The sequence below is a fragment of the Tamandua tetradactyla genome, chromosome 7 (assembly GCF_023851605.1).
Source record: "Tamandua tetradactyla isolate mTamTet1 chromosome 7, mTamTet1.pri, whole genome shotgun sequence".
NCBI lineage: Eukaryota > Metazoa > Chordata > Mammalia > Pilosa > Myrmecophagidae > Tamandua > Tamandua tetradactyla.
Window position 1 is genome coordinate 99,931,104 of NC_135333.1, and position 13,935 is coordinate 99,945,038.

Below are 13,935 nucleotides of genomic sequence, written 5' to 3' on the forward strand. Positions count from 1 at the left end.
GGAAGGGTATAGCAGGCCATGGTGTTGGTGCTTCTGAACTAAAGGAATTTGGTGAAACTGACTTTAGTGATACAGGTACCTTTGATAATGCAAAGGAACTTACTGGATATGGTTCCTTGTCTTAGGCATTGAGATTTATTTCTGATCAGAGAAAGCCCAAATTCCAATGTATATTATTTAAAAACAATGAAATTATAAATTCATTGTTAATAATAATTTTTAAAGCAAGTCAGAATCCTGAAGCATTGAAATGTATTTAGATATGATCAGGCAAGAGTCACAATATTATTTTGGCTTAGGATGTGGAGCTAGTTTTGTGGTTGTGAATATGTTGATATGAAATTCTTTTCATTGTCTTTATCCTAAAATTATAAAGTTGAGTCAGTAGTTAGGTCAGTTGAATAGGTTCCTAGTGTGGCAGCCAAGTTGTTAGCCTAGAATTTTGTATCCTGAATCTGTACTTGGTGGCTGTGATTTTTCTGCAGTTTCATTGCTAGGTAGAATACCCTGTTCCATTCTTTAAGAACAATTTTCTCACCAAATTTAGTATTTTCATTGAATGGAAACAGTGTATTGAATAGTCTGGGAATTTGTGGTACATAATTGTTAAGATAATATTTATTGTGAGGTCTGGATACTGGTAACAGTGTTGGAAAGACTTCCATGCCATAGGAGTAGATGATGCCAAAACTGTGGAGCCATTTCTAATGACCTGGGTGTTCTGAAAATGTTCAGAATTCATATTTAGAATTCAAATTTAACATTAACATATTTATTTTTCTTCAGTAAAATTAAAGGATCAAGAGATATAGTATAGTGTAGTCATGGTTGACTCTATTTAGGATTGGCCCTCAGTGAATCTATTACAAAAATATTTGGTCATATTGAAATAATAATTTTATCTTAGGCAGTTCTTAATCTTTAATTATCAATTTTGATATCAACACTTCAGTGGAACTAGGACATTTGGAATCATTTAGCACTTACTGTCATTGATTTTGTTTAAGTGTAATTGGTACAAATATTTTAAAGGGTACTGAATTCCTAATCACAGATACACCACCTTTAGCTCCGGTATTCACATTTAGATTCTGTAACTGAAAAATTTATTAAAAATTAATTGCTTGTTGATGATTACACAACTATGTGATGATACTGTGAGCCATTGATTGTATACTTTTGATGGACTGCATGGTGTGGGAGCATAGCTCAATAAAATTGCATTAAAAATTAATTGCTTTTTATCTGTTGTGGAGTTAACAATTTGGTTAACAATTTGAGATTTTTCTGTTATCTGGAAGTCAGGTTCTGACTGCTTTGATTTTCCAAATTAGGTGGACTTTTGTTAATTAGTGTTCTTTCTGACAGTGTACCTATTGAGAATAAATCTAATGGCTTTGAAATGGGAGATTCTGGATCTCTTGACTTTAGCAAAGTTGTCAATTCACCTAGATTAGTGGTTTTCATGCTTCCAATTTCTGTGAATGCAGAAACCTTTATTCAGTTGGCATCTTGAAATTTTACCTAGAACTCCCTAATGTAAAACAAATCAAAGCAGGAGCAAGTTTGTTTGCTGGGTTAGGAGGCATGGAACCTTGTCTGCTTAAATCCTTCATCTTTCCCTGGACAAATTTTAAGTCTCTTGATCTGGAACGAAGTAATTTGGCATCAATTCATCTAGTAACAGTGCATTTAATTTAGTTACTCTGGCTGGTTGTTGAGTCGGTAACATTTTTCCCTCTGCTGCTTCACATGGTCCTAAGTTTGTTAGCATTAGCACTGCTGAGCTTGGATAAATGGTTTATCCATCAGATTTTAATTTTTATTCATGGTTTACCAAGGAAGATTTTATACAGAAAGCATCTTAATCACTTTTGTATTAAGATCGGTATCACAAATTCATCTGACTACAGTATATATGGGTCACTAAATACTTCAAGTAGTTTGATTTATGATTGCTTGAGTGTTTAGAAAGTTATTTATATATGTGTGTGTACATATATACACATATATTAAATGTATACACATGCATAACCATATAATTTTGAAATGTTCTGGTGATTATTGGTTTACTAGGACTTGATATTTATTATGTGGGTTTCACTTATTGAGCTTATAAGTGCCTCTTTGTGAGTATAAATCTAGATGACTGATTAGGTATTTGAAGCAATTCCATGAGTAAGAAAGTTTAAATTATATTTTAAAGTGAATTTGAATAAAACATGCTGTAGGTTCCCCTTTATTGTTTTGAGATACATTATTTTTAAATGACCTTATAGATAAATTAGGAATTCTACCTGTTTGCACTACAAGGGAAGACAAACTTGTAAGACTTGTAGCCTCAAGAAAGATAATAATCTCATTGTTAAAAAGGCTTTAATGTTCTGTTGAAATATTCTCCTTTGTCGTTGTTCTGTTTTATTTGCTTTTAGGTCTTGCCCTAAGATTTCACGAAAATTTATTTGGTTAAATAAACAGATCAAGACATTAGAAAGGAAACATTCATGGGAAACTTAAAATTTCAAGGTTTATGGATTTTCCCCTTTGGTCCAGAGAATTGAATTTCCCTCATATATAGATAATCAAATTGTTAGTATTAGTTAATAGACAGATTTAATGAAATCTACCTTAGACCTGTTTGGGTAATGGCTTTTAATAAAAAAAATGGGCTAACAAAATGTTGTTTTTAAATTTGAAAAAATAGTTCTGTAAGGGATGCTGCATAGGTTAATAATTGTACTTGGCCCCAAATTTTTAGGCTCTTAATGATTCCTGAACACATTGTAGCTGATTGTTCTTGGAAAAAATATGGACTAGAGAGAGAATTATATATAATGACCTTGGCAAATTCCACTTTTTACAAAGTCAAGTTATATATTCAGGACAAAGAAGTTCATTGATAACCTTCAATACAAACTTAATTTCCCATAAGGATGTCTAAATATCCTGGATATTTTAGATCAATATACGTTTTGAAATTTAAATAATCTGTATTTGTGTTGAATAGATAAAGGATCTCATATTCCAGAAGCAACTCCAAAATACTCAGAAACAAATGAAATAATTGGTAAGTAAAACTGTCTCTATTTTCATCCATACGTCTATGTCCAAGGCTGTACCAAATGAGGCTACAAAGCAAGAAGATTTGAAACTAGCTTTAAAAATTAGTTTATCACTTGTCTGTTTGATCAATGAACCTGTAATTGATATCACATTTGTATTATTTTTCCTCTAAGATATATTAATACACACATATATGAACACACACCTAAACACACACACACACACACAGACACAATATAATTATTTAAAATCATTCAATATTAGGAAAATTAGAAAATCAACATTAGATCTCCACAAGTAGCAAAACAAACAAACACATCAAACTGCCCTCTATATACCTTCCCCTATAGTAGAAACCATTTCCCTTTTCCTTTGTGAAGCAAGATGCTTCTGTTCTTGTTTTACTTTAGCCACAACAACAAAATTCAGGTATTCTAAGGATATACTCAGGTACTAATTTTAGCATGTTTTTTGCAGTATCAGTAGAACAGAAAGTATTGATTTAGTAATGGCTGTGAGGATGGAGCCTTTCTGTGATTTTTTCTTCTCGGTGCATCAATAATTTAAAAAAATCAGAACTAGAAGGTTCATCAATCATTCTAAATAATTACAAATACTCTTCTCTGAATGTCTTGTAGGTGAAGTGTCTAGTTGGGGCAAAGGCGCTTATAAAACCTTCAATGGCCATATGTTTTCCTTCGAGTCCTCGTGCACGTATACTTTCTGCCGTCATTGCGTTGAATCTGGAGATTTCAATATTGAGATCAAAAGAAACAATGATAGTGATATTGAAAAAATAACAGTCATAATTGACAATAATGAAGTCTCAATTTTCGGTGATATAATTTTGGTTAATGGAGAAAGGTAAATGTCTCAGTATTTCGGATAAATGCTATGGAATTCTTTGTAGTAACCTGAACAAAAGGATGGAGAGGGAAGAGATGTTATTCCCCTTGTATTTTACTGCTTGTGTTGAAGTTTATAATAAATACTTGGACAGGAGTTTAATAAATGTATAAGACTTTGCTATATTTAGGATTGTTATCCCTATAACAAGGTGAAAAAATGGCAATTCTATAAGTTGGCATTTCTGTGATCTAGATTTTGGGCAATATGCATAGTCAACAAAACTGTTAGCAGAATATTTCAATTTTCATTTTCAGGTTTTACACTAAATGTGTATTTACGACTTTACAATAGATTGAAACTCTTAAGACATTATTTTTAAAAACAGTAATTCAAATTTGGAAGGGTTAAGAAAATGAGACATCATATTCTCTATATGAATAGTTGTAGCTATGTGATAATTTATCCTTACTCGATCCAATGCTTCATCTTGTTTATTTCTCCATAGCCCCACAGATCTATTCACCATTCCATAAAAGTCCCTCAGTTACTAGAAAAAAGTCATTGTCTTCTCTTCTGAAATAAAAAAAACCCTTTAATAGGTAGTAGCCAGTTTTATAAGATGTTAAATATAGAAACATGATTTATCAGAAAAAAACATGCTTATAATAATAATGTTTTATTACATTTTAATATACTTGTATTTGATGCTTTACAGTGCACAAGTACCATATAACAATAAATTGATTCACATTAAAAAACACGGGGAATATTACCTCTTGAAGAGCCGTAGAGGAATCCTAACTTTAATGTGGGACAAAAATAACAAACTCTCAGTAAGTCTGTCTCTAATTTTCTTGTAATCCTATGTTTTATTTATTTTTTTACTCTCAATTATAAAAATAGTATGAAAATAGTAGATCATTTTTATTTAGAATTCTATGTATCTGTCACTGTAACAAGCATTAATGTCATTTAATAGCCAATATACCTTGAAGTACATTCTATTCTTAGTCTATAGATTATGGAATTCAGCAAATGCAGGCTAAGAAAAGCTAAAGAATCTGTCTAAAGACACATAGCCAGTAAGTGTTGATTCCTTATGTATTCTGAATTTGTGATTCAGGCCCTTGAATCAGGTCCTATTATACACCCCAAAGTAGCCAGTTTAGGTTACTGACTACAAGGAGGCCTTGTCCTTTGGTTTGGGTAAATTTTTGTTTTGAGATATTTTAAGGATTTTATAAACATATAAATGTAATTTATTTTAAAGCTCACTCTTCACAAGCCATATGCTACTTGTGGTCTTTGTGGTAACTTCAACAGCACTTCAGGTAAGATCTCTTATGTCTAAGAAAATTACTTGTTATGGAGAAATTATAAAGTATTATTTCATATTTGGATAAATATAATAATAAACAATTTGCACTTGTCTAAAGAAGGAGAAATTATTAAAATAAAAATCATTAAGTCCATATGTAGCTTGGAAATAACTTATAAAATGAATATCATAATGTAAACAGTGCTTTCTTTCTTTTATTAGAAAGGTTTATATTATTATTAAGTAGGTTTATAGAAAAATCATGCAGAAAATACCCAGTTCCCACATACTCTCCCATGCCTCCCCCCACAGTTTTCTCTCTTATCAACACTTTGCATTAGTATGGTAACTTTGTTGCAATTGCTGAAACAACAATATTATAATTACATTAACTATCGTCCATAGTTGACACCATGTTCACTGTGTTTTACAGTCCTATGGTTGTTTTAAAATTTTTATTCTAGTAATTTATATACACCTCGAAATTCCCCCTTTTAACTACATTCAAATAGTCAATTTAGTGCTGTTAATTATATACACATTGTTGTGCTACTATCACTACCATCCATTGCCAAAACTTTTCCATCACCCTCAATAGAAACTGTGAGCCAATGAAGCATTAACTCCCCATTCCCTGGCCCCACCCTAGCCCTGGCAACCTGTATTGTAGTTTTTGATTCTGTGAGTTGCATATTCTAATTATTTAATTTCTGTGAGAGCAAACAATATTTTTCCCATTGTGTCTGGCTTATTTCACTGACATGATATCTTCCAGATTCATCCATGTTGTCACATATATCAGAACTTCATTTCTTTGTATGGCTGAATAATATTCCATTATATGTATATACCACATTTTGTTTATCCACTGATCTGTTGAGGCACAGTTGGGTTGCTTTGATCTTTTGGCAATTATGAATATGCAACTATGAACATCAGTGTGCAAATATCTGTTTGAGTTTTTGCTTTTAATTTTTTTGAAGTATATATATATAGAAGTCAGAATGCTGCATCATATGGTAATTCTACACTTAACTTTCTGACAAATTGCCCAACTGTTCTCCACAGTGGCTGTCCCATTTTACCTTCCCACCAACAATGAATGAGTGTTTCTATTTCTCCACATCTTCTTCAACACTTACTGATTTTTGGTTTTTAATAGTAATCATTCTAGTGGGTGTGAAATGGTATCTTGTGATTTTAATTTGCATTTCTCTAGTGGCTAATGATGTTAAGCATGTTTTCATGTGCTTTCTGGACAGTTGTATATCATCATCTTTGGAGAGCTATCTATTTAAGTCTTTAAAAAATGTTTAATTGGATTGTTTGTCTTTTGGTTTTTGATTTTTAAGGTTTCTTTATTTTGGATATTAAACCCTTATTTAATATGTGGTTCCCCAATATTTTTTCCCATTCTGTAGGTTGTCTTTTTACCTTTATGAATTATTTTGAGGCACAAAATTTTTAATTTTGATGAAGTCCAATCCATGTATTTTTTTTCTTTTGTTGTTCATGCTTTTAATGTAAAGTCTAAGAAACCATAGCTTAACACAAGATCTTGAAAATACATCCCTATTTTTTTCCTAGGAGTTTTATAGTTTTGGTTTTCATATTTAGGTCTCAGATCCATTTTTATTTAATTTTTATATATGATGTATATTATTTTGCACGTGGATATCCAGCTTCCCCTAGCAACATTAGTTGATGAAATTACTCTTTCTTCATTGATTTTACTTGGCACCCTGCTCCAAAATAAATTGGCCAAAGATGTGAGGGCTTATTTCTGAATTCTCATTTTGATTCCATTGGTCTCTATGTCTGCCTTTGTGCAGCACCATGTTGTTTTAATGATTGTGGCTTTTTAATAACTTTTTAGATGTGTGAATCCTCCAATTTCATTCTTTTTCAAGATGGTTTTGGCCGTTTGAGGCCCCTTATTCTTCCATAATAATTTCAAGATGAGCTTTTCCATTTCTGCAAAGAAGGGTATTGGAATTTTCACTGGGAGTATTGAATCTGTAAATCACCTTAGATAGAACTGACATCTTAACAATATTTAGTCTTCCAATTCATGAACATGGAATATCTTTCCATTTATTTAGGTCTTCTTTGATTTTTTGAAGCAATGTTTTGTCATCAATTGAAATTATCATGGTTTTCTTTCTGTGCCTTTTATTAAAGTGTTACATTCATTGTATTTCTAATATTGCACCACTCTAGCATACCTGGGATAAAACACACTTGATCACAGTGTATAAACTTTTACTATGCTGTTGATTTGCTTTGCTTGTATTTTTTTTTTTTTTCTTTTGAAGATTTGTGCAACTATGTTCATAAGGGATACTGGTGTGTAATTTTCTTTTCTTGTTTTATCATTATCTGGCTTTGGTATTAGGGTGATGTTGACCTCTTAGAATGAGGAATTGTTCCCTCCTCTTTATTTTGTTTGGAAGAGTTTGAGAAGGATTGGTATTTATTCTTCTTGAGATTAGTGGTAAAATTCATCAGTGAAACCATCTTGTGCTGAGCTTTTGTTTGTTCGTAGGTTTTTTATTACTCATTCATTCTCTTTACTTGTTATTAGTCTATGAGATCTATTTCTTCTTGAATCACAATAGGTAGTTTGTAAGTTTCTAAGACTTTGTCCATTTTTTTCAGGGTTATCTAATTGGTTGGCGTGCAGTTCTTAATGGTATCCTCTTAGAATCCTTTTTATTTATGTAGGGTAGTAATGCTCTCCTTTCATTTTTGATTTTAGTTATGTGAGTCTTTACTCTTTTTTTTCTTTGTCAGCCTAGTCAAAATTATATCTACTTTATTGATCTTTTCAAAAAACTAACTTTTGGTTTTGTTGCTTTTCTCCAAAGTTCTAAAATTCTCTATTTCATTTATCCCTACTCTAATCTTTGCTGTTTCCTTTGCTGTTTCCCCTGCTCAATTTTGGTTTACTTTGCTCTTCTTTTTCTAGACTCCTACAGCTGTGACTTGAGATTTTTTTTTTCTTTTTTAATGTAGACATTTAGAGCTATATATTCTCCTTTTACCACAATCTTTGCTGCATCCCATATGTTTTGGCATGTTGTGATTTCATTTTCCCTTGCATCAATATATTTCCTAATTTCCCTTGTGATTTCTTATTTGACTTTTTGGTTCAGAGTCCATTGTTTGATTTCCATTTATTTGTGACTTGTCCACTTCTTCCTGTTATTGATTTCTAGCTTCATTCCATTGTGATCAGAAAAAAGATCCGTTATATGATTTCAATATTTTAAAATTAACTTAGACTTGTTTTGTGATCTAACATATGGTATAACCTGAAGCATGATCCATGCACACTAGAGAAGAATATATTTTCTTCTCTGTTTTTGCATTCTGTATTGTTGTATTCTCCTCTATTCTATTGTTGGTTGAAGTGTTCAATATATGTCTTCTATCTTCTTATTGGTCTTCTGTTTAGTTGTTTTGTTTATTATTGGCAGTATTGAAGTGAAGCCCCCTATTATTAATGTAGAACCACCTACTCTTCTTTTCAAACTTGTCAGTATTTGTTTCATATGTTTTGGGTCTCTGCCTTTAGATCCATATATATTTCTAATGTTTTCTTGTTGAATTGACCGCTTTATCAGTATATGGGGTCTCTCTTTGTTCCTCATAATAGTTTCTGTCTTAAAGTCTATTTTTTCTGACGGTATTGCCTCTCCAGCTCTCTTTTGGTTACTATTTGTATGGTGTATTTGTTCTACCCTTTCTCTTTTAACATGCTTGTATCTTTGAATTTAGAGTGAGATTCTAGTAAGTAGCACAGAGTTAGGCCATGATTTTGATCCATTCTGCCAACCTCTACGTTTTGACTGGAGTATTTAATCCTTTTACATTTAAAGTAACTACCAAATTGCAAGACTTTCTTCTATTTTGCTACTTGCTTTTTGTACATCCTATACCTCTTTTATCCCTCAGTTTTTCTTTTAATGCCTACACTTTTATTTATTTAATTTATTTATTGTACCATTTTGAGTCCTTTCTCATTTCTTTCTGAATATATTTTTCATATGTTTTCTTTGTGGCTACCTTGGGGCTTGAATTTAACATCTTAAATTTGTAGTAATTATATTTAACAACTTTCTTTTCAAGGAGAATACAGCAAGGATCATATTGCCGATAGTAAAATTCCTGGTAATTGTCCCGAAGTTGTTAGTAAACCCTATGAAGTCTGTGAAGCTGGAGTACAGGTAAGAAATTTCTATTTTACCTCATAGCAAATTTCAGCAGTGTCCTCCTTGGTTTCAATTTAGATAGCCTACATTCATTTCTAAGCACTCATAACTTATTCTTAGAATTATGCAACTGCTTCCTCTCCATTGTCCCTGTAGTCTGTTTCTCAGGTTTAGCTATAGGTACTAAAATAAGTTTTTTCCCCATAAAACATTATGATATTCATTATCTATTAGTGTAACAGTGCTTATTTCCTTTGTGTAGCATTTTAAGTTATCTCTAAACTGACATACATCCCCTCTCTATCATCATCTCTTTATGGGTACTAACTTGAGTTTTCTCTTACAGTTGTGGAAGGCTGTGTACTGTATCCTTAAGAATTACTTTCTGCTCTAATTCTTTTACTTTTTCCTTAGGTATTCATTGTGATTTGTCATTCCCATATTTTTTGTTTCCTTTTAAGAAATCAAAGGAGATATTTTTACTACAACATGACAACATTTATCATTTTCTTTGTGAATTTTCTGCACTTACATAATTCTATTATGTTGAATGTTATAGAAAGTATCCATTTGATGATGGACTGAATGTTCATATATTCATTTTTTAACCTAGAGCAAAATTCTCAATATCAAGACAAGATTAAATTGCTACTTCCATAAAATATGTGATATTATAGTATGAATAGAAGAAGTTTTGTTACATTGACAATGGGTATTGCATTTGTGACTTTGTAACCTCCTTGTCATCTTCTTGCAAAGCAAATTAAGACATATCACTATGTAAGAAAATAGTCTACCATCTTCCATGTAAAATTCTTCTTGATCATTGTAGTTGCAGTTGGAATTGCTTTCTCCTTCTGTCACCCTATGCCACTCACATGGCACATATAAGATTGTCCCCATTTTTTAAAATAAATTCCTTATAGGATTATGTCTTCTGTGATGACAAGGATTAAGCTCTATATGTTGTGATAGTTGCATAATGTGTGAAAATTTACTCCTGGTTGCCCAAAAATGTTAGTTGAAATAATATGTAAATTTATGCTGAAATCTGTGTGAATTTACTAAGGACCTATTCTGTGTAAAACGTTGTGGTAGGCCCAGAGGATTCAAAGTGTTCTTTCTTATCCTAAGAAGCCTAAGAACTACTGATAAAGAAATACAAAGGATAATAGATAAAAAATCAACTCTGAAGATTTTATTTCACTCAGGAGACTCCAGTGGTGTTCTTTTACTTGGAGACCACTATCCAGCCTTCCCAGTGCTTAACTGGTGCACACTGTGCATTTGTTTGAGAGTGGCTTTTGTGGTTCTCTGAAGACGAACTGTTAAAAACAGATATGTGGTAATTGAAATATGTTAAAACTTGAACTTTTTTGATTCAGTTACGTAGGACTTTACATCTTTAACCGTCATGAGAATTAATGTGTTTTTCCAGAACAAACTCATATTGTCCCCACCAAGAAAGGACAGAGACACTATATTTTATTGTCATGTGTTTGCTCATGAAATATGAGCAGAGTTACAGTTAAAAGGCCAAGATCCTTCCTGTCTTTGGTGGTAATTGATCATTTGCTGTTCCAATTTCTGTCACCAACTAATCTCTCCTTTCCTCACTCCTTCCATTTTCTAAACTCATGTCACATCCAGAGACATTGTAATAGTTTACTTACAATTTTTGAAGTCATGTATTGCCATCCAAAGTGCCAGAGGTGCCAGTAATCTTTCTGGAGTCTCTGTACCAACTATAATATTTCAGAAACTTCAGTTTCAATCAGCATGCAACAATCCTCCCTGCCAAACTAGAGTATATTATGCAAACAATGCATTAGTTTATTAACGTTTTCCTTAAAAGTGTATGTTATTATCTCTTTTCCTCATATTTTAATCAACATCATACTTTATTTCATAGCACTGTAATGAAATTATGGGAATCTACTTTGAGAACTGTGGAAAGGTTGCCGCTTTTTCCAATGACTACAAAAAGATCTGCATTGATGAATACTGCCGAAGTAAAGGCAAAAAATCTGCCTGTCACACTTATTCAGAATTGTCCCGCCTCTGTGCTTCAGATGGTCCTGGCACCTACGAATCCTGGAGAAACCATCCTGATGTGGTCTGCAGTAGGTTTTTACTTTTATTGTGGATTTGAAATGAAGTTTCTGTAGCACTTCAAAGCTAAGCTTGTTTCAAGAGATTATTTGAAGTGACTCTAAACCCTGGAAATGATTTTAGAATGGCTGAGCCTTATCTCTCCCATGTACTTGTGAGAAAACTGAGGCACATTTTTGTAAAATGACTTGCCACAGTTGTGCTAAGATCTTAATTAGAAAACTCTGCTGTCTTTAGAGTGGGGTGGGGGAGGATGTGTAAATCCTATTAAACAAAAACTGGAAAAATTATCTAAAGTATCCTGATTAGTGCTATGTATTTACTGAAGATTAGTAAAACATAAATATGAGCTTCATACAAATATAAATATACTTTGCATTTATACTTAGTTCAATCCTCATTAGTTATAAAACATGTAGAATATCAATTTCAGATGGAAATGAAATGAAATGATATACAATATACATTTCACCCCAGTTAAATGTTATTTCATAAAATATCATATACAGGGATTTGCATACTTTGATTACATTGAATACTTTTAAATACTGACTTATACCTTGAAAATAACCTCACAGAACCTTATTTGAAATATTTTGTATTTACCACATGCATTTCTCCCTAATATCCATGTATATATATTTCTCCAGAAAAGGATACATGTCCAGGAAAACAGATCTACAAAGAATGTGGACCCTCAAATCCTGCGACTTGTTTTAATTTGGCTCCTTTCCAAGACAGTGAATGTGTGAGTGGCTGCACGTGCCCTGAAGGTAAAACACGTAAAAGTATTTACACCAAAACAATTGAAAATGCATTGATGCAAATATGATGGAGTCTTAGCTATAACAATGAGATACTCACCTACTCCTACACTATCCTCCTTGCAAAACTCCTTAAGAGTGTTAGAAAGACTTTAAAAAGTTGTTACTGTGGTCACATCTGTAAAACATAAAAATTGCCATTTTTGCCTTTTCCAAGAGTGCAGTGCAGTGATATGAATTACATTCATAATGTTGTGCATCAATCACCACTATCTGTTACCTAAACCTTTTCATCATCCCAGACAGAACCTGGTTTAGAGAGACTCTGAAAGCGAACGTGTGAAGTTTCTCTCTCCACAGGACTCAAGACCCCCAGTCCTCCCCAGATCATATTCTAGACATCAGAGCTCAATAGGACTGTGCTGTGCAGTAGGCCAACAGGCTCATGAAATTATTTTCCATTCTTATCCCAATCCTCAAGCTAAGATTACTTGCTTAAACAGGAAATTACCATCTTAAGAAACACATTTTCACTTGAAGGAACTTGCTAAGGACTGATTTCAGAATATGCTGCTTGACAATTTACAGATATGCACATAATTTTGAAATTAATTTTATATAACATTTTCTAGGTTATCTCTTGGATGATATTGGAGAGAAAGGAACCTGTATATTAAAGGAAGATTGTCCCTGTGAATCTAACGGAAAGATTTATCAATCAGGAGAAGTCCGAGAAGGTCCTTGTGGTTCTCAGTGGTACGTGTGTGCTTTAGTCCACATTTTGTGGATGGTGAAATAATAGTAGTATTTCTATGCAATTAAAAAATTTTCCTAGAGGCACCATTAAGGCAAACTTTTCCAAAAGAAAAAGTGATAGCATACTATTTGTTGGGTTGCTGACGTTTTCTTTTTTCTTTTAAGAAGAGTTAGTTTTCTTTTAATTTAATGGAAATATAAGCTGTGTGCTTTTAAAAAATAACATTACTCTTTAATTGCAAGAGTGTTTTGACTAGTAAACCAATTAATAAATGTCAGCATAGAATAAAGCATAATTCCAAAAGTTTGCTTACAACAATGAAACAATAACGATGCTAATTCCACCAAGAATATTGAATAAAATGTACAATCAGAAACAACACAACACTTCTCAAAAAATTTATGTATGTGACTACATTAGTGAAGATAAACAGTGTATTTAATACTGAGTATATCTGTCCAAAATTAATGTAGATTATTTGTCTTTTAATTGAATCATCAGCATGATTCTTCTTTTCGAGTTGAGCAACTATAATATACTGACCTTACATTACAGCTTTTCTTTTGAAACTCCAAATTTCTGCAAGACTGCAAAGGCCTTTTCTAGAAATATATGGTGTACTTGTGACAAAATAATCTGACTCAGTGAAAAAAAAAATTATTTATAGTATATATTTTTTCTCTATAAATAGGATGTGGTTTATTATTGCAGTATTGCTATATTAATAAGAGTGATGAATAGTAATAGCTATAATTCATTGAATGTCTACAGGAGCACTGTCCAGGAGAAATATAACACGAGCCAAAAATGTGATCCATATATATAGTTTAACATTGTTTTAGTTGTCATGCTTTTAAA

The 13,935-nt window shown here is 32.2% G+C and overlaps 1 protein-coding gene across 32 annotated transcripts in view; it reads left to right on the plus strand.

Annotated features, from left to right (window-relative positions):
* Positions 1 to 13,935, plus strand: part of MUC19 (mucin 19, oligomeric) — a 137,753-nt gene that overhangs the window by 71,611 nt on the left and 52,207 nt on the right. For all 32 annotated transcript variants that reach the window (XM_077170533.1, XM_077170561.1, XM_077170552.1 and 29 more), the window contains 8 exons: positions 3,008 to 3,067; positions 3,702 to 3,927; positions 4,628 to 4,745; positions 5,183 to 5,243; positions 9,362 to 9,459; positions 11,357 to 11,567; positions 12,207 to 12,329; positions 12,953 to 13,076. In XM_077170533.1, coding sequence (XP_077026648.1) covers positions 3,008 to 3,067; positions 3,702 to 3,927; positions 4,628 to 4,745; positions 5,183 to 5,243; positions 9,362 to 9,459; positions 11,357 to 11,567; positions 12,207 to 12,329; positions 12,953 to 13,076 — 1,021 coding nt within the window. The remainder of the gene's footprint in view (positions 1 to 3,007; positions 3,068 to 3,701; positions 3,928 to 4,627; positions 4,746 to 5,182; positions 5,244 to 9,361; positions 9,460 to 11,356; positions 11,568 to 12,206; positions 12,330 to 12,952; positions 13,077 to 13,935) is intronic.